This window comes from Corapipo altera, unplaced genomic scaffold (assembly GCF_003945725.1).
Source record: "Corapipo altera isolate COAL_440 unplaced genomic scaffold, ASM394572v1 2, whole genome shotgun sequence".
Lineage (NCBI taxonomy): Eukaryota > Metazoa > Chordata > Aves > Passeriformes > Pipridae > Corapipo > Corapipo altera.
In genome coordinates this window covers 1,747,502-1,771,961 of record NW_020884890.1, presented here as the reverse complement: position 1 = coordinate 1,771,961, position 24,460 = coordinate 1,747,502, and the positions used below count along the sequence as shown (strand labels likewise).

The 24,460-nt window shown below is 38.3% G+C and overlaps 1 protein-coding gene across 2 annotated transcripts in view; it reads right to left on the bottom strand.

Moving 5' to 3' along the window:
- The window catches only part of PRIM2 (DNA primase subunit 2), a 100,620-nt gene extending 81,561 nt beyond the window's left edge, over window positions 1-19,059 (bottom strand). The window contains exons 1-4 of one of the 2 annotated variants that reach the window (XM_027645057.1): window positions 18,149-19,059; window positions 17,379-17,482; window positions 16,993-17,072; window positions 10,979-11,099 (exon numbers count right to left, since the gene is read on the bottom strand). In XM_027645057.1, the coding sequence (XP_027500858.1) occupies window positions 10,979-11,099; window positions 16,993-17,072; window positions 17,379-17,482; window positions 18,149-18,302 (459 nt within the window). In that variant the 5' untranslated portion in view covers window positions 18,303-19,059. The remainder of the gene's footprint in view (window positions 1-10,978; window positions 11,100-16,992; window positions 17,073-17,378; window positions 17,483-18,148) is intronic. The other variant, XM_027645056.1, reaches the window with a different exon arrangement.
- Window positions 19,060-24,460: the final 5,401 nt, after the last annotated feature.

The following is a 24,460-nucleotide window of genomic DNA, read 5'->3' as shown; positions in this document are numbered from 1 at the left end:
ACAAAGACAATAGCAAGGCAGAAGAATGTAACTTTGAAGACAGAGGAAATACACAGTAGCATTATATTTCTGCATTTGAAAATTTAAAGCTCAGGGAAAAAGAGCCTGTAAGGAAACCATTTTTCTTTAACAAAGTAGCTGTATCAAAACAATTAAATGAGTTTCTGTAAATGCAACTAGAAAACATTTTCTATAAAACGTTCTCATTACCAATCTACTTCTTGATAGACTTTGAAAAATTCCCGCTTTTCAAACATGACACACTAAACTATATTCAAATTTCACACAATGCTACTAAAACCCCGCAACTCCCTCCAGATGATCTGTTTCTTGTCTAAATCTAAGTCACCATATCAGCCTGCAAGGATGTCTTTCACCTGCTATAGACCAAAGTTCAAATTTTAATTCCAAAATAGTGGCTTCCATTTTTCAAATCTAACATTTTTATGCTTTCTTACTAGAAATTGTTTAAGAGAGCCCAGTCTATCACGTCATTCCAAATCCTCAGTGACAGTGTCTTTGAATAAAAACAGCATAACACATTGTAGTTGCACTACAGTTGCATTATTTCTTCTAGGATATCTTACTATAAAACACATCAACCCAAGCTAAAGACAGAGTGGTGTTTTGGGTTTTTTTTTGCAGAACGCTGTTAAAACACTCCAGAGACTGTTTTATAAACAGGCCAGCAACACTGGGTGGAGAACAAGAATTTGTTCTTCCAAAACCAATTAGCTCATTTTCATCCACAAAACCACTTTTTTCAGTATTACACTTAATTTCAGTGGGGTTTTATCTTTAAGACACACATAAAATAATTATACTGACTCCAAACTTCACAAGTTGTCTAGCTCCTTCTTTATTAGTAATTTGACTAAATTAATCTTGTACAGATGTAAAGTCACAGTGATTTTACTTTTTCTTGCACGTACTAGCAAACAATTTAACGCTGTTGGGGTAAAAGCTATCCTGGTGAAACCTCACAAAAAATAGGCTAGTGGGCCATGACTGAAGATTTGGATAAGACTGTGGAAGTGTTCCCAAAAATATTTTTTTCAAAAATTGTATTTTTTAAACAAACACGAATATTATTGCAAAGTGCTATTTATAATATAAATAAATAATACCTATAAAGTTGTAAAATAACTTACATCTTACAGCCTCAAGTATCTTATAGGTTAGACACACCTTCAGCAGCCCTGCAAAGACTTTGATCCTTGCCTTTTCTCTGAATTTCCATCACCTTGACATTTTCAGGTGATAGAGAAAGAAGAAACAAGGGCATCCCTAGCCCCTAACTAAAGCTGAGAGACAACTCCAGAATGCATTTAAAAATAGAATTTGCTTCCCTAAAGACTGGAACATGAAAAATAACCTTCCATTGGCATTACTGATTTCACCACTTTCACGTAAAATTGATTGAAAATGCAATGCAAAGAAATATACTCCTCATAGTCTAAAGTCAGACTCAAGCTTTCAGTCAGGTTGTGCCTGTATCTCTACATACAGAGCACCATGAAACCATGAATCCCAATTTTTCTTGGTTCACAGAAGCTGGAAAAGATTATTTTTTTCTGTTGTTTTTATTTTTTAAATTATTTTAATAAGAATACTATGGTTTGTCTATTTAATAGTTTCATCTCTAAAATGGCACTTGGAAGAACACATTTCAGTAACTAATCATTAAAACCTAGACACAACTAAATACAGCATTCAGGATTCTAATCAAGTCTAGAAAGACAAATAGGTTGCTTAACGTTTGACAGCACTCAGTGATCCTCACCAGATAAAATACTGTGTTGTTCAAAACATTAAAAACCAAACAAACCAAAAAAAAAAGCCCAAAACAAAACACAGAACTCTTCTGAGGGTCTCATTTGGTGAACATCTGACCTTCCACACTGAACTGATTCAACTCACCTCACAGAAAACAGTTCACTAGTTTTGCTTCCTTTGTTTGTAGACAATATAGTAAAATGCTGACCACTATGTCAGCCTTTGGTTTGCCTAAGCAAAGAATAACAGCATAGCTTGAGACAATTCAACACTTCATCATAAGTCTCTCAGACTTAGAAAATTTACAAAAATAAAGACATAAAAAGGGAAGGTATGAGAGGAAGGGGAAGAAGCAAGTAGTCAGGACAAGCTGTATTATTTCTAGGCTTTTTGTTTTCTACGTGCAGTTTACTCACTGATTTTTAATCACAGAACTGTCCAGGAAACACAAAGACACATAAATTTAGATTAAAATATGAATAATTTAATATGTAAGGCTTAGTTACACAAACATAGTCAGTGAGGTAGTTCAAAAATTTCAAAATAAATTTGATATCCTTACTCCGCTTTAATGAGGAGATAAAGATGCATGCACACATTATACCACTACACATGTGCAACTACTTAATTTTGGTGTTTCTAAGTCTCCCAGTAAGGAACATACATACATAACGACAGTCAACTACTGTAGTAGCTATAAACCTAGATATCAGTGGTGTTCCCTTTATCTGGAACAAAAAAGAATTTTAAGAAAGCAACAGTCAATTCTATGACAAAGTCACAATTTGTTTTCACTTTAATCTATCTTCTGAAACTTGAACGATTAAACTAAGAAATTTATTACTTCTTTTGAAATTAAGTACTTTAGGACAAGAATAACCCGCCACGTTATTTAAAGCAGTGTCTCATTTAACAAACTCTAGCATTCAAAAAAATTACCCTACTCCTAAGCCTTTCCAGATACAATTTTGTTTCTATTATGACTTTAAGCATGGAGCTGACTGAAAAATAAATATTCTTAGGTTACTTTGGCAGTAAGGCACTTGTTTCCCACTTAGGCATCACTTCTGACCTTTGCTGCCACATGTAAGACAAGCATTGCTGATTTTCAAGCAAAGGGACAAATATAAGATTTAAGTAGTGGAAAACTAAGATAAAATTCAGAACCATTTCCTTAACAAACACAAACTTCAGCCTATTTGGACAGTAAAATTAAGGTTTAGACAATCTTTACTTTTAGGCGTTTTCCCCATCCTGTCTGGGAAAGGAAGAAATATTATTTGATACATCTAAAATGCACAGCCATAAACCCTACCAGAAGAACATTTTGGTTTAAACAGCTGCTACCAAAATGGATAATTATAGTCACAGTCTTTTGGTGGATAGACATGATATTGAGTATCTGTACTTACTAGGGACACAAACTAGTCCCCATTCTCATTAATCCAATTCTGACTTTAGGATCTTCTGTATCCAATAAAGGCAGTCATAAAGTACTTTTTCAAGAAGCTAAATTACAAATATTTATACAACTGCCCCACTACCAAGATAAATGCTTTTGAAGAAAGCGATATCAGAAAGTCTCTCATAGGAGTACTCTGATCACAAAAATGGAAATTAAAGAAATTTAATTTCTACTGCTTAAAGCTGCTAAAAAAGCACTTCAACTGCACCATCAAAGAGCTACGGCGCAAAAAAAATTCTAACACGCATTTTGCACTTTCTGTTTTATTTTGCAGTTCTTATTATTTCCTCTCAAATGATGCACTACAGAGCGTTAGCTCCCTCAACTGACTATTCCCATCTGCCATTTCTTTCACATTATTATGATCCAAAGCATTTATTAAAATAACATGCTTCATAACAGCATTTAAAAATTAAGACAGCTAATTCTGCAATAACTGGTTGTTACCCTAAAATAAGGCATCTAAACTAGAAGTTATAAAAAAAAAAAATTCACAGTATTTTTTTAAATTTCAAGAGGCTATTCAGAGGTAAAGAAGTTCTATAATAACTTAAACAGGATTTTTTTCATCCTCTGTGGAGAAGAAAAAGTAACACAGATGTATTCAAAATGAAATATACTACACGTTGAAGTTTATTTCTTTTGCACACTGCAGAAGGATAACACTGAACAGAAGTATTGCAGGGAATATAAATTCAATTATACATCATTCTCACACCACAGATAAAGACACAATAATAACTATTAATTTTCATTTCTTGTGGAAGCAACAAAGAGGAAATATGTCTATTTCAAGCTACAGTCTGAAGACAAGAAGAAGTATGGGTCACTTGAAATCAGAACAATCAAGATGATGACCAGAACATCACCAAAAAATAAATTAAGGATAAAACTTTGCCTTCTGCTCCACTCTACATTCCAGTATATCCAGTTAAATTTCCGGAAAGTACAAAACAAAAACAAAAACCAAGACAAAACCAAGACAAAAATAAAAACAAAAAGAAAAACAAAAAAGAACAAAACAAAAACAAAACAAAAACAAAACAAAAACAAAACCAAAACAAAAACCAAAACAAAAACAAGAAACAAAACAAAAACAAAACAAAAACAAAACAAAAACAAAACAAAACAAAAACAAAACAAAAACAAAAGCAAAACAAACAAACAAACAAAAATACACAGCACCTTAAAAGCAACCACAGGAGATTTTGGTCCACCTGACCAGAAGAGATCCTTCAGCTGTCCCCAGAGAGAAACAAAGTGGGACTAGTTAAGATGAACAAGTTTTATGGCAAGTTTTCATAAGATTAAGGTGAAAAGGCACCAGAAGTTCATTAGATCTTCCAAATCAACACAAGATGTATCATCAACCCACAGTTGCAGATACTGAAGGGACAGATTTTCCACTTGATATCTAAGAACAAGTGGTAGGTCTTGAACAGTTAAAACTATGCAAGGTAAATTAGACAAGAGGCTGAAACTCAGACTAAGGGATTCAAAGGAGATACTTCTGACCATGACTTTCTGAATGACTTCCTAGTTAAAGCCCCAGAGTCACTTACCTGTAAAACCAGTTATTTTATATAATTCCTTTATATACTGAAGAATTTCCTTTGTGATTAAAATACTTTCTTCAATTACTATAACACTTAAAATATTAACTGTATTTCCCTTTAAATATCTAATGTTAGTGGTTTTACCGCCAGAAACTGTCAGGCATCATTGATGTAATTACTCATTTATAGTAAGATTTTAATGCTCTAATCTTCTATATTGATGTAAATCTCAACTGCACACCTGGTGTTTGCATACTCTCTTTGATGGGCTCTGTCACTTAAATGTCAGCATTTACTCGAGTGCTGCTTAAGGACTTCCTGTGCTCCCTACGTGACTGACTTAGCACATAGACTATTTAATGTGCCTTGAGAGCTGAAGATTACATGCCATACATAAAAAGCTTCTGTATTTATCTAGATGACAACAGCAATATCCTTTAAAAACCTTTTTTCTTTCCTTTTTTTTTTTTGGAGCACATAAAGTATAGAACAGACTGAAAACATTCTAAAATACTTTCAGAACCATTCCATGATTCTCCTTTTACTGTGATAGAAGACCATTTAATGTATTGGGGAAAATAGTCTTAAAGCATTGTAGTGGTTTGAACCTTGTTTTCCCCCAGAGGCTGAAAAGTGGTAACCCCCAAGGGTGGAAACCCCTGGAAGTTTTAAAGTTCTGTCCAATGAGCGCTCCTGCAGAAATGTAAACATATCACAAGCACCGGAAGAGAAGAGTTATAGTTTTGGTGGTAGAAGAAGTAGCCATGTTGTTGTAGAGCCAAGAGGAAAGGGGCCCGGAGTCCCTCGGGGCCTCTGGGGCCCCCCCCCAGCCCCAGTTGGGGCTACAGAGACTTGGAACAGTGTTAAGCTGGACTGTGTGTCTGTAGCTGTGAGCTGGGAGATGTTTTCCATCTTGAGTGAGCAGAGACAGAGCAGAAGTGGCGGCAGCGTCCAGAGGTTATGGTTAAGAGCCAGGACAGATAAGAACTGAACCGGAGGAAGCAGCAGAAGGTAGCAGCAGAACTACAGAGTTCTGGGGGTAAGAACTGATACCAGACCCCCCAAACTCCTTTGAGACCTCCTGGAAGGAGGAAGATGATGGACTCTTGCTTGAAAGAGCCTTGAAGTGCAACATGCACTGCAGAGAGGAGCTGGGAAGCTCAAAGGCGTCCTGAAGCTGGACCAGGACGGAGAAGGAATGCGGGGGGGTTGACCTTGGCCCCCCTCGCTGCTGCTGCTAAGCTAGCAGCCTTGAGACAGAGCACGGAGCTCTGCAAAGGGGAATTTGAATCCCCTGAGGAAGGGACTTTCACGAAGATGCCCCTGCATTTCGTGATATACCTGTGGTGACGCGAGTCTGGTCCCTGCTGGCAGCCCACAGGTGAGGCCTTCGCTTGGACCGAAGGAGAGCTGAGGGGCTTGGAGACCCCCTTGTGTGTATCGAACAGAGATCCAGCTACAACAATCCAGTTACTGCTGCATGCGTGGGATGAGGAGACCTGCTGCCTTAGAAGAGATTCCTCCTGAGAGACTGGAAGGGATCTGTCCTTCTTTCCCTCCTGGACTTTTATTTGGAGGGGAGAGGAGATCTGATCCATTGTAAATACTATATGTCATGGTAGAGATAGTTGTGATCGTGTGTATAATGTGTTATAGTATTTATTTGTACAGTCATTGTAATATATTCCCTTTCCCCCATTCTGAGTCTGGTTGTGTTTTGTCTGGAAAAACCCATCTCACATTAGGTTGAGATGTGGGAGGGGGAAATGGAGCTAGGGAATTAGATTTTTGGGGCTATCTCAAACCATGACAAGCATAGATTTATTCTTGTTTTCCTTCTACCCTCTTCCTTTCTGGACATTTTATTTAATACTGTGCACTCCACCTCTTGCCCAAGCTGGCATAAATTGATAGGTATAAGCACTAATATTTCAGACTGCTGTAAAACTTTGAGCACCAAACCAATGTTCCAGTAGGCTGGGCAGCACCAGTCCAGGCATCTTCCACACTTGCCAGAGAAGAGATTGGCTAAAGCTATTCCTACAAGTGACTAAAATGCAATCTCCATGTTCATAGATCAAAAAAGTGTCTCAAACTCAAATCGAACTTCCTTTCCCCCCCCCCCCCCATAAAGTCCAGAGGCTTCTCACAGAAATACCAAAGATAGACTGACTTAATCCAGTGCCAGCTTCGTAAAAACTTTTCAAGGAAGAACTTACCTAAGCTTCAAATTTCCGTAATTTATACTAAATGTAGAAAGGCTTCTTTTCACAGACATGGTAAAAATTTTTAATTACAATAATCCTATGCATGTTCAAACACTAACTCATTATCCTGAACTCATCATCTTTAACCTGAATACTTTGAACAATTTATAGCCTTCCTTTTGCAAGTAGAGGGCATCTTTATAATCAGGTAAAACTCCACAGTTTATTTATTTCAATAAACCCTTTGCCATCTATTTTGCTCCAACAACAATATAAATGTCAGCCACTGGACAAAAGAAATCCTATTAAAAAAATTAATATTTTTTTCATTAAATTTCATTTCTATTTTTATTTTCAGAAAGCTCTTGCTCTTTGATTAAAAATCTCTTTAATCAGGAAATCAGAATTACTATCATACCAAACTCACTACATCTTACTGTCATATAAAAAACTTTTGAAATCTGGTATGTTTTCTTCTAGTTATTAACAACTTCATTCTTGTCAAAAAGTTGCTAAATAAGATCTTTTTATTAGGTATTCAAAGATCTTTACAACTTCTTAAGTATTATCCATGAGTGGGATTGAAGACTTCTTGATTCTACAAAGCAGTAATTTTCAATCCATAATTCACAAAATCTCAGAAATTAGTCTGCAAAACCCCTGCAAAAAATATTTAAATAAAAGTCTCACTTTCTTATGCATGTAAGCAAACAAGAGAAGGAGAGAGGTGGCAGTCATGGAATTCTCAATGTTAGGTTCACTTTGTTGGCGCTGTAAATGAAAACAACTCAGACAAAACCATACAAGACGATCCACTTATTTCTCCTCCCCAAAAAACAGCTGACAAGTTCTTTCATTAAATACTGAGAATCACTCTTACAGTGGTTCTTCAAACTGTTGACATAAGCTACACCAGACAACACCAAGATTTGAGCTTCAGCACCTCTGGCCTTTTCAGACTACAATTCTAAAATCAGAACCACCACCTAGAAAATGCAAGGTACCTGTTTTCTTTTTAAAGAAATTTAAATAAGTTTCTTCGGGTATCTTAAGCAATTAAAAGTTCCATAGTAGAATTTCTATCCATTTACCCATATAAAAACTGGATTGCAATATCAGAACTTAATTCCTTTTCCTTGAAGACCATCCCCTTTCAAACAGGTAGAGCACAAAGTTTGATTTCCAAGTTGGTTTATTGCACAATAAGGCACGAAAACATTGTAACTTCTAGTAGAGAAGTATGAGGAGAATAGTTCATCCTAATTTCCTTTTTAAAGCCCCTTGCAAATAGAACGTTGAGAAAAAGAATACTGCTTTTAGAATGGGCTTACTTTTTTGTGGTCCCTACATAGCACCATAGAGTTTAGATCTCTTTCAGATACAGACAGAATTCCTTAGTAATATTCAAATGTTTTATACATGATAGTGCAAGGAAGGATTAGTTTTGCTTAAATTTCTGTAAGAATTGGAAGCGGGGGGCAGGGGACGTAGAAGCAGGGAAGTAGATTTCCAATGACATGGTGTTTTGTTGCCTCGACAGGAGTAAGAAAGTAATACCTTCTTAATCATCTTGATATATTGAAGGCATATTCAGTAGCACAGAACCAAGCCATACTCCTAGCTATTTCCAGCAACTCACAAATATTAATTTATTCTCACAAGCCTGAATACTGAATCTGTGACAGGAGAATACGAGGCTGGGGAATAAGCAATGGAAATAGAGCTCCACAAACACACCGTTCACTGAAAGGTCTGTTGCACCAGAGAATGGCATTTCTAATAGTCTCTCCAAGACCCAGGAAAGCCCATCTGTTATTCTCAATGCTGAAAAAACCCTATTTCATCCTCAACATACACTGATGCCAGATATTTCAATCTAGCAATATACAACATACATCAGCCACCTACCTTAGAATATTTAAGTTCTTCTAATTAAGCAGTATTTTGAGAGAAAAGTTTTTTCAGTAGGCTGATGATTGTACATTAATTTTTATTAACTTAAGTTTACTCTGAGAGCTACAGGCAAGGCTGGAGCTTCCTAACAGAACAGTTCATAGCTGCATTGCAAAATATTGTTAAAATCATTAATATAGAAACTGGAATAGACATTTTCCTTTAATCCACTCAGACAAACAAAACAGTATATAATAGCAGGAACTCTTTTCTAATATCCCTAAAACACCTCAAAAACAAAAATTGTTTGTCTACATAGATTTGTCATTTTCAAGGTTTCTCATTAGTTGTTAAAGAACCAGAGTGAGTTTAAGTCAAAAGGGAAAAAAGTTTTGAATCTACTTTCTAATGAGAAAGCAACAACTTCAGAATAAAAGCATTTACAGAATTTTGGACAAAACTCATATTCTGTATTCTTCATAGCATGTACTTAATGAGTCAAAATCAAATGGTCTATTAAACCAAAGTAGTATAATTTATGTGTATGTGCATTTATATGGTCTATGTAACAATAAAACTGCTACTTAATTGTACATAATTTCTCTTAAAATATAAATCCTTCAACATATTACGCAATTTTTAGCTACTACATTTAATACCAGCTTTTTTTGTGTTTTTTAAGCTAAATCATAGTCTTGGTTATATATCTATAGCTCCACTGACTCACATAATATGCACAAACAAGCAGAATCAAAATGTTTTTTAGCATGCACAAACATACAACCATGTGTTCCCACGGGGACAATTACACAGTCAGTTACTTTCCTGAGCAATCCATACAAGATTTGCATGCTAGGATTATTAAATTTTAACTATGTCCTCAACAGCTATCTTAAGCATTCATTGAATGCATGTACTTTTAATTTTCACATAGTTTTCCAGATGTCAGTATTAATGGAGGGAAGTATAAAGTCCCCAGGTCACTGTGGTTTCCCTCAGTTTCTACAGCAAGCAGCCACATCTTAAAAGTAGTCAGTAGATTGCAAAGGTTCTAGAGGAAAGCTTATGAGTAAAGATATATGTTGACCAAAATTATTTTCCAAGTGAAGTCAATAATCTGATGAGAACAGATTGCATATAAACTTCACATAAGAATCAAACACAGCCATTGCTTTATTACTGAAACCTCTAGAGTCAATTATCACACAATTCATCAAGAAAGCAAGGCAATTTTAACCTGAGTGTTATCTGCCCAGATAAGACAGACAAGACCAGGAAGGGCATTGACCTGTTGGAGTGAGTCCAGAGGAGGGTCACCAAGATGATCAAAGGGATGGGGGACCTCTTGTATCAGGAAAGGCTGGGAGAATTGGGATTATTCAGCCTGGAAAAGAGAAGGTTTCAGGGTGACCTAACTGTGGCCTCCAGTACTTGAAGGGACCCTTCAGGAAAGATGGAGAGGGATCTTTTACAAGGGCATGTAGTGACAGGACAAGGAAAAATGGCTTCAAACTCAAAGAGAGTAGGTTTAGACTAGATATTAAGAAGAAATTCTTTAGTGTGAGGGCGGCGAGGCACTGCAACAGGTTGCCCAGAAAAGCTGTGGATGCCCCATCCCCCGAAGTGTTCAAGGCCAGGTTGGATAGGACCCTGAGTAACCTGGTCCAGTGAAGGTTGTCCCTGTCCAAGCCGGGGGGGGGGTTGAAACTAGATGATCTTTAAGGTCGCTTCCAACCCAAACCATTCTGGATGGATTAGATCAAGAATCATCGAATCTTGATTCAAAAATACCTCCTATCAGCTCTTGTAAACCTTGTCAACTTATCTGTGTAATTACACACTGTTTCAGTTGTGTTTGTTGACTGAAGCAGACTTGTTGTGGCACAAAATTATATGACTTAATCCTCATTTCTGTGGCACACACACTATTCTCCAAGTTCAGAAGTTCTGTGTGGTTGGGGTTTTTTTGAAACCATAACTGCATTTTTCACTTTTTAAACACAAGCGCTAAAACCACCTTAATGAGAATTTAAAAAAACAACAGGCACATGCAACATAAATACAGAAAGTAACATACTTACAGCTTCAAATGATAAATTAACATGTTCCAGGAATTTCTGCATTAAACCTTCAGTTAGTTGGCTGAAGCGATACCGGAATAGATCCATTTCTTGCTGAAGAAACCAACGCCTGAGATCCTCACTGCAAAGGAATAATGAAAAAAAAAACATAATGCATTTTCAGAACATGCATTCTCTCTTTCCTTAAAAACCAGACCTCAAACCTAGTGAACACGGCATTAAATATAATGCTGACTTTGGGATGTAACCCACAAACTGGGGAGCTTGGGAGTGAAGGCAGGATATCTTCAGTAATGCACACTCAATCAGAAAAGACTTCTGAAGAGACAATATAAAAAGAAGCATGTTTTGAAAGAATAGAGGTAGTCAATCTCGACACTAAAAATTGCTCTGTAGATATGAAAGCTGTCACTCTCTAAAATGATACCATTTCTTACTTGTTTTGGATAAAAATATTCAATTGTAGGTAACATTCGCCCTCAGTATTTAAAGAAAAGCTTATTTTCCACAACATGGTACAGAATTTCTTCATTGTACAACTAATATCACAATTAACCTGATGAGGCAAATACATTTTGAAGGCTACTTCTTTTAAGTCTCACTTTTAGGGTAGCTCCAGCTGAAGGAACATGCACACATCTCAGATACTATGACAACAGTGCTCTCCATTCTAGGCAACAAACAGCCTGGAAACAGGCAAAAGGAAAATATATGGAAATAAACTTGGGTGAGAAACACAAATAGAACATCCAATTCTTGACAAAGAGAAAAAGGGGTTTAGCAACTGCAGGTGATCAAGTAGGAGAACAAACAAGAACACAGGGACAGGAGTCAGTAGACAGTATAAAACAACAGCAAGTCTCCAAGTGCTCTAAGTTTTCATATAACTCTTTACGTTCCAGTGCTCAGATTCCCAAGCATCAGCGCACTGCTCAAAGCTATAGCAAATAGCTACCAAAACACCAGTAACAAAAGCCACCCTGTATGTACAAGCACAGAATGCAGATGATGCTGTATCTCACTACCACAGGGCACTCTCTTGAACTGTCCTCCAAGAGCTGCTGTGTAGGCCACTGCCATGGCAATTCACAGAGCACAGAAATACTGCAGTCTTACATGTTCTCCTTAGAATATCTAAACATCTTTTCCCATTGGGAACACATGGATCACAAAAGTCGTTTGTGCTTTTGCAGACCATACTTCTGGTTGAAAAAAAGTAATTATTATTCAAAGTAATTCCAGATGGAAAAGTTCTGCTCTAAAGTATATACTATAAGAAGTATAAACCTGTGGACGGTTTCAGTGCTTGGGACATACTAATAATCTGTGCAACTTAAAATGGAAGTTAATGACAGATCTGTTGCAGTTCTTCTATGTGCATCTCAGACAGTAATAAAATCCTAGGATGTGACAATTTTACTCTTTTCCTAGTTCATCAACTTCACACTGCATTTGTTTTCCTAAGTGGGAAAACAAACAAATGAAATATCAACACACACACCTACGAAAAACAAATCACAAACACAATTATTTATAGTCACTTTGGAGGCCAGCCAGTCCGTTGTTCTTCCTTTCCTTCAAAGGCTGTAATCCCACCTACACACTTAAGTTACCAAAACAAGAAAATATTACTAATATCTCTAATACACACACCTATCTGGATTCTTCCTATAGCTGACGAGCTGACTTTATACTACTGTGTATGTACCAGCATATACTTTAAAACTGATTTTCCTAGGATCATCATCACTGGAGCATTATTTACTTCATTTCTAAAGGCAAACCATAACTTATCCTCATTATTCACACGTAAAAAACTGTACACTCTCACTTCAGACACACATTAGTATTAATACTTATTATCAAAACCCCAAGTTTAACTGAAAAGCAATATCACTGTCATTAGACTAACCAAGCTGCTGGTGCACATGAGGGAGTTGCAGGTCACTAAAGTGTAGACATAAAGGATATCTCCTTGTTTTTTGCCACTTAACTTCCTGGTGTGCAGGTTACTCAACAGTTAAAACCAGTTCATAGATTCCCAACTATAAAAATAATATAAAAGAACAGGCTCTTTTTTATAGGGAACAGCACTTGAGAGAGTGGGATTGGAATGGAAATACCCTTCACCCCCCCAAGGAAGGGTAGGAAAAATCAGCATATTTGTTGGGAAGCATCAACACAGAAGTACCTGAGGAAAGGCATGTAAATGTTCATAAATCTGGAACTTAAGACTCGTAGCGCACAGTCCACAGTAATACCAGAGTTCAGTTACCAACAACTGAATACTGATTTGTGAAAACCCTGGGCAGGGGCCAGATCACTGTTAGGCAACCAACACCAGAGGATTCCTCAGAGTTTAAGTTCCAAAAAGTGACAGCAAGGGGAACATGGGTACAGAAAACACACAAAAGTAAATGCTACTCAACATAAGGGGTAGGAATTTTAGCACACGAGTCTAATTTATCATATAGAAAAAACAGCAGGAAGTAGTGAAAAGGCCTTGCCAAGTTTGAAAAAGAACTTATGTCCTTGTTCTGTGACACAGACCAAACCAAATTAACAAAAAGGCATAAAAGTATGTTTAATAGTTTTCTGAATAGAAGAATTTTGCTGTCAGAGCAGAGGCAAAATTTATTTATTCCATCTTAAGAAAGTAAAGTGAAGATTATGCGCCTGTGACTTAGAAGGTTCTTCACAGCCAATTTGCTGAGGTGAAGAGAGATGTAACATACAGAAGCAAAACTGCAGTCATGTCCAACATACAAAAAAAACTGTCTTTAGATCTGCATCTGTCATGAAAGCAAACAATACAAGATTATTCTATTTCCTGGTCCTGAGAGATATAAGTGACATTACAAGAGGTGTGGAAGAAAGGTATGGATGAGACTGTTCTGTTCAGACTGTACATACCCCATCTTATGGGAATAAGCTTTACAGTCTTGGATTTCAGAAGGCAGAAGAAGGAAAGTGAAGAGATGATGACTACATTACAAATTTAACTGACCAGAATGGTGGAGATGACCACTTCAGAGCATGTAAAAACCAAACCAAAATAATTCAATTTGTAAGTGAGGACTGATACAGACTAGAAAAAAAAAAAATCGATGTAAATTCATACCCCTGGGTGGCACTGTTGGCCAACTGGAAACTAAAAAATGGGCAGGAAAAGGAGCCTGTAAACACAGCTGCCACAGGAACTGAATTCAACCTAGTTTGCAGTTATGTCTATGTAAGTACACTTTTTCAATCATTCCTACCTTAACAGCCCTCATCAATTAACCTTATGACTTGTGCCAAGCTTATTTTTCTGACCTAGTATGATAAAAACTTGAAGCATAGTATATTCTATTTGCCTTCCAATTTTATCTTCTGGGGAACATGCCAGTTTTAGATGACAGAAATATCTCATCCCTAGATAGTTGTTTTTCAAGAGAGAATGAAGAATGCTGGGTACTGGGTCACCTCATGGGGCTTAAGACACTATTTTCCATTTTAGGAGTAAGCACTAAATCCACCTTTTCAAAGAAATGGCAAACGTGGAAACTGACTAAAAGCTGCTTTATTAATATGGAGCATCAACCAACTGCATATAAACTGGAACACAAAAAGTTGTTTAAAGAGTGCTCCAGAGCTCCATCCATGGTCCCTCCTCCGTCTAAAGGAGTCTGTCGCCCTAGACTACAAAGCCAGGCTGATTCTGTGGCCCAAAATAGATTGTAATCATTTCTGCATAGTGGCTCACCTTCAGAAAGCTGCCCACCTCTGTCCTGCTTACAGCCTAATTTTTAAGATACTTCCCTGAAACACACGGTTTGAACAGTGTCTCCCATTTGCTTACTATGCAAGAATGCCAGTCAAATAAATCCTCAAACAGAAGATAATCATCTTCTTCTAAAAAGACAGCTTGCAGAGAAAAAGAAAGCAGTCAAATTATCTGCATCTATCATTAATTCCAGGAGATTGTAGAGCCATTATGGATAAGTAGGGCAGGAGGGTAAAGATATCACATCACTGACAAGGGTAAATGTTTAGCCAAGTCCCTGCTGGGATATTTCTGACTGAGGCAGCCTTTCACTCAGCTTACTATCCACTTCATTCACATGCCTTCCTCCCTGCTCAGCACAGAGGACAAAGCCTAGTAAATTCCACTCCTGAGCCTAATACCTAACCTTCAGGCTTTTGCTAGGTGGCTTGGGTTGCCTTCTGTGAATCTGACCCAAACTCATTTTTCCTGAGGTCAGAGACCAACCCAAAAATAAACACCTCTTGAATTCCAGATCAGATTCTTGCCACTAGAAAATTCTCCATAAGAGCAGAATTCTTTTCAAATGTGTCATTACCAAAACCCTCAAAGCATCTAATCTTCCACTAAAAAGCAACAGTCTAAATAAGTTAAATAATAACTGAATGTTTAAAGTAAAGATTTACAAGAGAGGATAATGGAAGCCAAACTGACTATTCAAAATGCCACTACCTGCATAATACAAACCATTACAAGGGTCTTTTAGTACCCAGGCTACTTGAGGATACTATCTTTTAGAGGGTTTTGGTAAACTCACAACATAGGCAAAGCAAGATCATTTCTTGCAGGACCAGTATGACTAAGGGAGTTTATAAAAATACACACAACAAACACAGGCACTAGAAAGAAACCAGTATTACATCTGTTATTCACAATCACAAATTATACATGTAGAATACAGAAGGGTAGAAGGAATTTCAGTTGTAATTCTGTTATTTAACCTGCTTCCTTCTTTCAGGATTTCAAACTATGCTATCAGAGTCAATGCAGCGAAGGTTGGTATTGATCTTCACATCCACAACCTGTTCCTCACTGTACCTGCATCATAGATCTAGCTGGTTCATCGATCACATACATTGACAAACCATCTCCAGCACAGTCCAGATGCCTTTTGACAGGACAACATGAGGGGATGTAAACGATCCATAAGATTTCAGAGTGTTTAAAAGTGAACCAGGGCCTGTCATGGTGAGGTTTGATCTATCTGGAGGGGTTTGAGGCCTCTGCTACTTCCTATTCTGATCAGACGTTCTGGAGCAGGAACCCAAATCCATTTCAAAGACAAGCCTCGTTCATTCCAGTTTCATATTTTGGCTTAGACCACAATCCCACAATCCTTCCTGCTCACCTTTCCGGTCTGTTTTTTGCTGACAAATCTGTATCCAACCATAGCAGCACTTCAGTCACATCAACTATTACAGTATAATATGTATTCTACCACATTCACATAATTTAAATAGACTATACTGCAACTTAAAGTGCAATTGAATTAACAGTTCAAAAGAGTACATACTTCATATTTGCCAGGTTTAATTTTTAAAAAGACTACAACAGCAAGGAGTCAGGAGTTCACGCTAATGTATAACAAAGCTGCTAACAGACATAAAGCACTGACAGTCTCTATAATTTCATCCAAAAACTACAGGAGAAGCAACTACTTTTTACTTGAGATCTCACACAACAAAAAAAATGCATTGCAACCATCCACAGCAATGAATTTGGACAAAAAGTAGAGTCAGTAGAGGAAACTTCAAACTAAATTGTATTTTTAGTTTGTCAGAAGCAAGGCTCTCTATACAATAATATAAAGCCTATTTACATTGCCAGGTCTTTGGTCAGTTATCAATAGTTTTAGCACATACAGCAGTGAAATTATATTATTAATCACTGCAAATGCCTAACAAACACTTAATACTGACATGCTTTCATCTCAAAAAAAGATATGAAGAGACTCAAATCAATGCTCTGTGTATAAAAGCCAAAAGCTTGTTGTTTTTTTTTTATTACAAAATCCAAATACTAATTTTGATCCCACATATGCCTTTTCATCACAGTTGAAATCAGCTTCCTAGCAAAAAAAAACTGTTTGAGTCTACCTTTCAATAGAAATGCAACTCCAAAGTATCTGTAATGTCTATAATAAAACAATGTAGTATCTGTATACATTTAAAATTAATAACAAGTACAGCATAATCCAAAAAGTACTTACGACTGGCAGTAAGCAAGGCGTAGTATGAAATGAGAGATATGATCTTTTCTTCTTGCCTCATAATCATCCTCAGCCAAAGCCTACAGAATATATTGTTATTATTTTAGAGAAATAATTTCTCCCAGATTAAAAATTCACAATTAATTTACCATTGCTGTTCAAGATTGTCTAAACCCATCTTTTAGGCAATAAATGCAAACTATTAAGGAAGGAGGTAACCCTAAAGAAAGAAATATATATCCTAAAAGAAAAACTACATCTCTGACAAAATGACAGAACTGTAGTTTTAGAAATGGCATTTCATCACCTCTACTTTTATTCATAATTCTTGAATGGTGTAAAGAAAATAAAGTGCAAGAGAGTTACATGTTCCAATTTTTACTTACTCTGTAGGGAAACTTAAGTTTCCGGAGCTCATTCTCCAGCTTAGTTTTGTACGAATCAGTACTTCTTACATAGCTCACACCAAGGTTTTCAACTACTTTGAGCACTGGGCAAACAAAGAAAAGGTCCATGTTAGAGAGAACATGTTGAAAAGAAATCTAAATGTATCACAGCTTGGAAAAGGCACAAACTGGGGTAAGGCCACAGGAATTGCTTTTAGCGGAAGGAGGAGTAAAAGGGTGAGAAATGTAGAGGATAAAGTGTGGTCCACGAGTCCTTAACAGCTGGCCCAACCCCGGGATCCATAGAGTCAACAAGGAAAAGGAGACAGCTAACTGATGGATCACTCTCAGAACATCCGTTTCCACCGTAAGGACAGACACCTTGGATCCCGCAGTTTTCAGGAATTCAGGGGAATCCTTGGCTCCCCACCTGAATCGCAGTCCTGAGAGACACCAAATATGTCGCAACACCCATAGAAAGTGAAACGTGGTCGTAAAAACTACCAGTGTAAACCAAAACTACACAGTCCCGACGTCTACCCCGAATGCTTATGGTGAAATCTGACTCAGTTCCCTGAAATGCCCAAAGCAGCGCGCTTCCCTTTAGCGGGGGCTCCTGCCAGGAGCAGCAGCCAGCTCGCGTTCACATCCGGCAAAGGGAGCAACCGGGCCCGCCAAAAACACACACAGCCTGACAGGAACGGTAAAAAGCATCGAGGGAGGGCAGGGAGGAGAAGGGAGAGAGGGAGGGAGGGAGGGACGCTACTCACGCTTCAGGCGGTCGATGGCAAAGCTCTCGAACTCCACCAGCGAGATGCTTTCCGTGGGGGGCTCCAGGTAGAACTGCAGGCTGTGAGGGTACAGCTCCCGTCGGTCCCCAGCCAGCCGCAAATGCTTCTGCCTCGCTCGGCTGGAGAACTCCATCTCTGCCGCCCCAGAGCTGCCTCCGGCCCCGTCCCGTCCCGACCGACCCCCGCCCGCCGAGACACAGCCAGAACCCCAACCTGGTCCCGGCCCGAGCCCCGGCTTCCCGCGCTCCGCCGGCCACGCCCACTTCCGCGATGAGCCGCGCCTCCCGCGCTGCCATTGGCCGGCGGCAGTCAGGGGGCGGGGCCCCGCTCCACGTGCCCACACCCGTCATGGCGGTTCCGTGCACGCCGGGCGGAGCCTCGCTAAAAGGTGCCCGCACCCGTCATGGCGGCTCCGAGCACGGGGGCATCCTAGGGTCTTCTACAGTTGTATCGTTTTGTCATTTTTCCACGATACTGCAGGATTTGCCATTTCTGCCGCCCCAGTTGCATTTTTGCTGCAACTGGGGTTATGTTATGTTTTATGTCCCTGCCACGAAATGCCACTTACTCGCTAATTTTTTCCCCTACCCGAAAAGTTAGTTAATGATCTTGCAACAAATTCAGAGTGTTAAGGGGTGGGAAATCAGAACTGACGTATAGTTTGTGCTCACAAAGTGAGGAAAATCAGTAGCTTATGCTGGCAAGTTCTTAAGAGCAATGAAATGATCATGGACCAGGACACACACTGGTCTTGTGTTCCTGGGCAACACCTGAGACATTCCCAAGTAATCCGACTGCAGCTTCAACAAACACTGCGACTGGCAGCCAGCCTGCAGCTGCAGACTCCTTCTGTACTAGAAGATTAAACAAGGTGCTGAGCTCAGCTGATGCAGGATAATCCACTCCATTCTTCAAAATAAGATGGCCACATCTGCATTGCCTACAGAGGATATTGATGTGCTTGTGCTAATTTTCAGACTGCGAAGTGTGCTCTTTGGTCTGGGCCAAACTCTGCCAAGGGACCATGGGAACATTTTAACAGGACAGAAAGTCAAGCTTCAATCTCCAGGACTGCTCTGTAGTCTTCCAGGAAAAAAACATGCTATTGATATATTTTGATATAGACACTGCTCATCCCACACAGTTTCTTCCCTTCTCCACCTGGCTGCAACATGAGTTGGTCAGGAGTAGGAGTGCATCTGCCAAAATCCACCTAGTATTTGCAAGAAATCAGCTTTTGCCTTTGACCAGTGTGTTAATACCCAGAGAATGACAGTGCTCCATCCAGGGCAGGTCAGGTCAAGGAGTTTGGTCAGAGTTCCCACATTTGTTTAGAGTGCTGTACCTGGCCTGGACTGGAGGGGGAGAAGTGTGACAATGCTGAAGAGTACAGCAGAAAACAGCGATACTTTTCATTTTAATTAAATTTCCATTCATGTTTTAGGGTTTGTTTTAGGATTTGGCACATAAACAAACAGTACCACACCTTTTGAAATCATGGTATGCAGTTTGCTGGCCATCACTATTTCTACTGAACCACGTCTTGCTGATTTTTAACAGTTCAGCAGCTATGTCTATGTCTGCTGGTTTACTTCTATTTTTTTCATTTATTGTTGAATATTGATCCTGAAATTGTCTGTAATTAGGTGAAATCTATCCTGTTTCTTTTTTTTGAAGTTCACTTAACTAATAACACTAAGAGTATTGCAAAATATCATAAGATTACTTCAGCAGAAATTAAGAATCAAAATTAACATCTGTATTACTAGATTTAAATGCTATATTACTAGACTTAAATGAATCTTACAATGCAAGACCTTACCTTTTCACACACACCAAAAAATATTGGGAAAAGAAAATAGGAAAAAAAAAGTGAAAATTTATCACCTTGATAAAACTCCCCAAATTTAGTACTTCAGACCTTCTTACTGATGCATTTAGTGAGACCTACAGATGGTAATACTTCTCACTATAGCATTTTGGCTACTTTTTTTTAAAGTATATTTTCGTCACTCCCACAGTAACATTACCAGTAGGTCTGATTTTTTAAGTATTTTTAAGATAATTATTGATTTTGTAAAAACCCACCTCACAAATGTTTTACAACAACATCCATATGGTCAGCTGTCAAACTGTCCCAATCATCCCATCCAAACACAGTCCAATTTAGCATACCCCAAACTGTTCTGCTACTTAATTAACACAGTGTTGGGAGGAAAGGGTTAAAAGTGGGAAAATGAGGAGGAGGATGGTAGATTTGCTCAAGTGACCTTGAAGCTGGGAATGCCAAAGCCTGGAGAATAACAGTGTGGAAAACCCCATATATTGTGCCTACTGCTACTTATTCTGCCTCTGTTTTGAGAAGATTTCTGTGTAGAGATAATGTAGGTGTTTTGAGAGACTTTGAGGCAGTCTCATGGACATGTTTGAGCTCCCTGTTTCAGGAGAGAGAAGATTAAAGCTTAAAGATCATTAAAAAGCTCAGGGGAGATCACAGCATGATGGTAAACAATGCATGGATTGAGCTGGGATCCTCCAGTTAGCAAGGTAATGAAATAAATTTTCTCTTTTTATTTCAGCCATGGTTTTGTGGTTCTTCCAGCAGCCTGCCTGTGTCCACACACACATGCAAAATCCTTACTTGCATTAAATATATATCATTGCACAGTTGCTACTCTCACTTTTGTTATATTTTTGTTATATATTTCCTATATTAACTCACGGAGTGTCCAATGCTAATCTGTTAGAGCCCAGTTGTTCTCTATTTGCATAACTATATCTGCTAATAAAAGGGTAAATATGGTGATGCTGGTATCTAGTCTCTCTTTCAAGCTGTCCCCTTCATCCATCATGTCTGGGATGTTTGGATCTCTATGGATAGCAGAGATGAGTACAAAATGTCCCTTCTCTGCTTCTGGCTCACTTTCAGCTCTTACTGTTACTTGACAATCCTATTTACTGCCTGACTGAATTCTCATGTAATTCTGTCTTGAGATATATTGTCTTCATGACTTGTTGGGGTTTTTTTTTATGTTTTCACCTCTTAAAATGTTCTTCTTGAATAATTGTTCTTTTGCTTATACAAAATATTTATTTACATATTTTCCCCTCTATTAACTCTGTTCCTTTACTGATCTGACTTTTTCAGAAATCTTAAGTTTACACTTTTCTTTTAGTGCATTTATGTCATTTCTAGCACAACTTCTCTTTTCTTTTTTCTGTTTTGCAGTTCTCCATGCTTTTTATTACTTTTTTAAATGTTTGACATCTGGATTATACTGAGATTTTTTTCTGACCACGATGCACAGATACTTCTGTACTTACTATAAATAGCAGGGTAAATGTTCTGAGCTGGCCTTTAAATTCCTGCAGGCTCTGAAGTGAGTAAAGCATGAATCATTCAGTGAAGAGAGGTTCAGAGGCTACTTTAGTTGGAATACACTCAGTGTTAATTTATTTAAGTGGGAAGTAACAATAGTCGCATCCCTTGTGACACTCTAAATCTCTCTGGCTCCACTTACTCAGGGCTTTTGAATCCTGGATTTATTTCCCAAATCCCCTGTCCAAGACCCTAGTGCAGAAGCAGAGAAAATCTAGATATATCTTCACAACCTTCTTATATTTATCCTGACAGGCAGATCTATCATCCACCTCTACCCCTCACTGCATGCATCTTCTTCAGTATGTTCAGGGTGCTGTAGCAAATATGCTCACTGCATCCTTCTCCTACTATATATCATATTTTTGATCCCTTAGCATAATTTTTCAGTGTACATATCGAGGCAAAATCTGCCATTTCCCTGCACTAGGCTTCTCCAAAAGGATGTCACTCTTGTACTCCATTACAAAATGCTCCATGTGCATGAAATAATTTTGCCTGCCATGGTGGGGCTCGGGGCAGGGAGGAGGGAAGTGACCTGGTGGTTTTTTCTCTTGGTAATCTTGCTCTGATAATTTTTGAGCATCGAATCAATGTTAAAGAGAGAGGCTGAAGCATCAAAGATAAGATGTGCTCACAAATTTGAGAAATTAGAGCTTGAGCAATGAAAAGAGAGGGAGATTCATGGGAAAGAAAAGCACAACTTGGCCTCTTTGGTGTGTGGAGCAGCAGCAATCAGACAGTTAACACAAACATCCTGGCCAGTCAGCGTAAATACAGCTTGAGCTCAGCCACTGCTCCATCCTCTTCAGACAGACAGGGGAAGGTTTGAACTATTAAGAATCAAGACTAATAAAGTAGAATTCATTTGTAGACTTAATTTATTCTGCTGCATAAGGATCTCCTTCTTTTTCCTACTATGTCTATTTTTATCATATTTAAATTGGGAGTTTCTGAAACATAAAAAAATTTTCAGTCTCTCTATCTGTAGAGGTATTGATGTTTTCTTTTCTTGGAAATTATTACCACTAAACTAATTTACAAGAAGTAAATGCTTTTGTTAAATATAACATTTAAAATTTATTACATTTCTAATACTATCCTGAGAATGATTAAACTTCTACCTGTATAGCATTAAAGAATAGGATGGTTTTTTTATCAAGTAATCTGTAGGTGATCGAAAGATTTCATTAACTCCAAAAGTATTGCTATCCAACATAAAAACTAGACATAGCTATGTATCTAGAATGTGTTTAATCCTATGAGGAATTATTTGTCAGCATTCAGAATAATGCAAAAAATAAAGTTTAAAGTATTTTTGCGAGGAAAATGTCTTATTGTCTGAAAATTTTTAAATATTATTCTGTCTCAGTTAAAAGAAATCCAACTACTGCAGTTGAAGGATTTTGTACAGCCCTTTTGGTGTTTAATTAGGGTTATTGTATAATACAAACTTGACCATTTTTTGGCAGACCTCCTGTTTTAAGCCCATGACTTGAGCATGAAAAAATGTCCTGTTCATCCTGACACACACTGAGTGTTCAAATACCCAGTCACTGCATGAAACGGTCTGCAAAATTCCATCCTAATAGTAAGTAGCCAGCTGCCTTCCAGTTGCTAATAAATCTCTGCGTTAGACTTCTCTGAGCACTTACACCATTGCAAGTGAAAACCTCCAAAATAAACATCAGGGTGGGATCCAGTCTGCCTAATCTAGACACTAAGCCTACACCTACCTTTTAAGCTCTTCTTTAAAGGGAATAGTTTCCCATGGAATACCTGAAAAAAGGTAGGTATCCTGCTGGCCTCTGAAAGGCCATCTAGCCTCCCTAAATTTAGATGTGTAGGTAGCTGATTTGTTTTCCCTTTGTTTACCTCAAGTTTGTTTGGGTTTTTTGGTCTTTTTCAAATGTAAGTGATGCTTAGAAGTGGAAACTTAAGTATTTTTGCAAATTAGGGGAAAAATGTCTCCCTAGGTCCTCTTCCCCATTAGGAATAGATAAGAGGTAACTTCTACATTCCCTGTGTAAGAAAAATTCCAAATTAATTGGAAGTTGTCTTAGCAAGATATATGAGACAAAGATGGTTAACAAACATACTAGCCAATTCTTGAGCCACCTTCTTACTATGAACTAGATATATTTATGTATTAGGTATAACAACTTCTGTGTTCCCATCCAATGCTGACTGATCTCGTTACCTTGCAGAAGGGAAGAGACGATACACTCAGGGAATAACCAAGAATGTTAATTTATCTAGAGGCCTGTGAACATCTTGGTTTTGCTTTGAATACCATGGCAGCCTGAAAATTCTACACAGGGCAATGAGAAAGTCAAAGCTGTAGGAGAGGAGTACAGAGCAGGCAGTCTCAAAAAGGGAGAGACAGTCAAAGGTGTCCTCAGAAGTATGCTGGTTACACTGCCATCCCTACCTCCTAAATCACTTCATCTGTCATTCCTGTTCACTTAGAACAACTCAGTCCACTCTGACAGCTTCTGGGCCCCAGGAACTCATAATGTTCATTTCCACTCCGGTCCCGTCTGTGTGGGTTGTCATAGGTGTGTGTGCGCATGTGTCCCTGTATTTCCTTCCTGCTCTCTGTCTTCTGCATAGGTAGCACTTGTGTTACTGCCTGCAGAGATTCCCCAGTTCCAAATATGTGCAGGTTTTCCTCACTTGTAGGCAGCAGTTATGCAGTAGTTGGAGTGATAGTAGTAACCCCATCACCAACCAGCCTGGTGTCCTGAATAATGTCACCATAGTTCACCTCGTGCCCTCCCCACAGCCAGTCCTATTTCTTCCCACACTTCTTTTCACCAGCATCACACTTACTAACCTGCTTATTCTGCATCTCCAGGTACTTCCTCCGACGGATTAGTTGGAATGGGGGAGACCTCCAGGCTTTAGGCTGC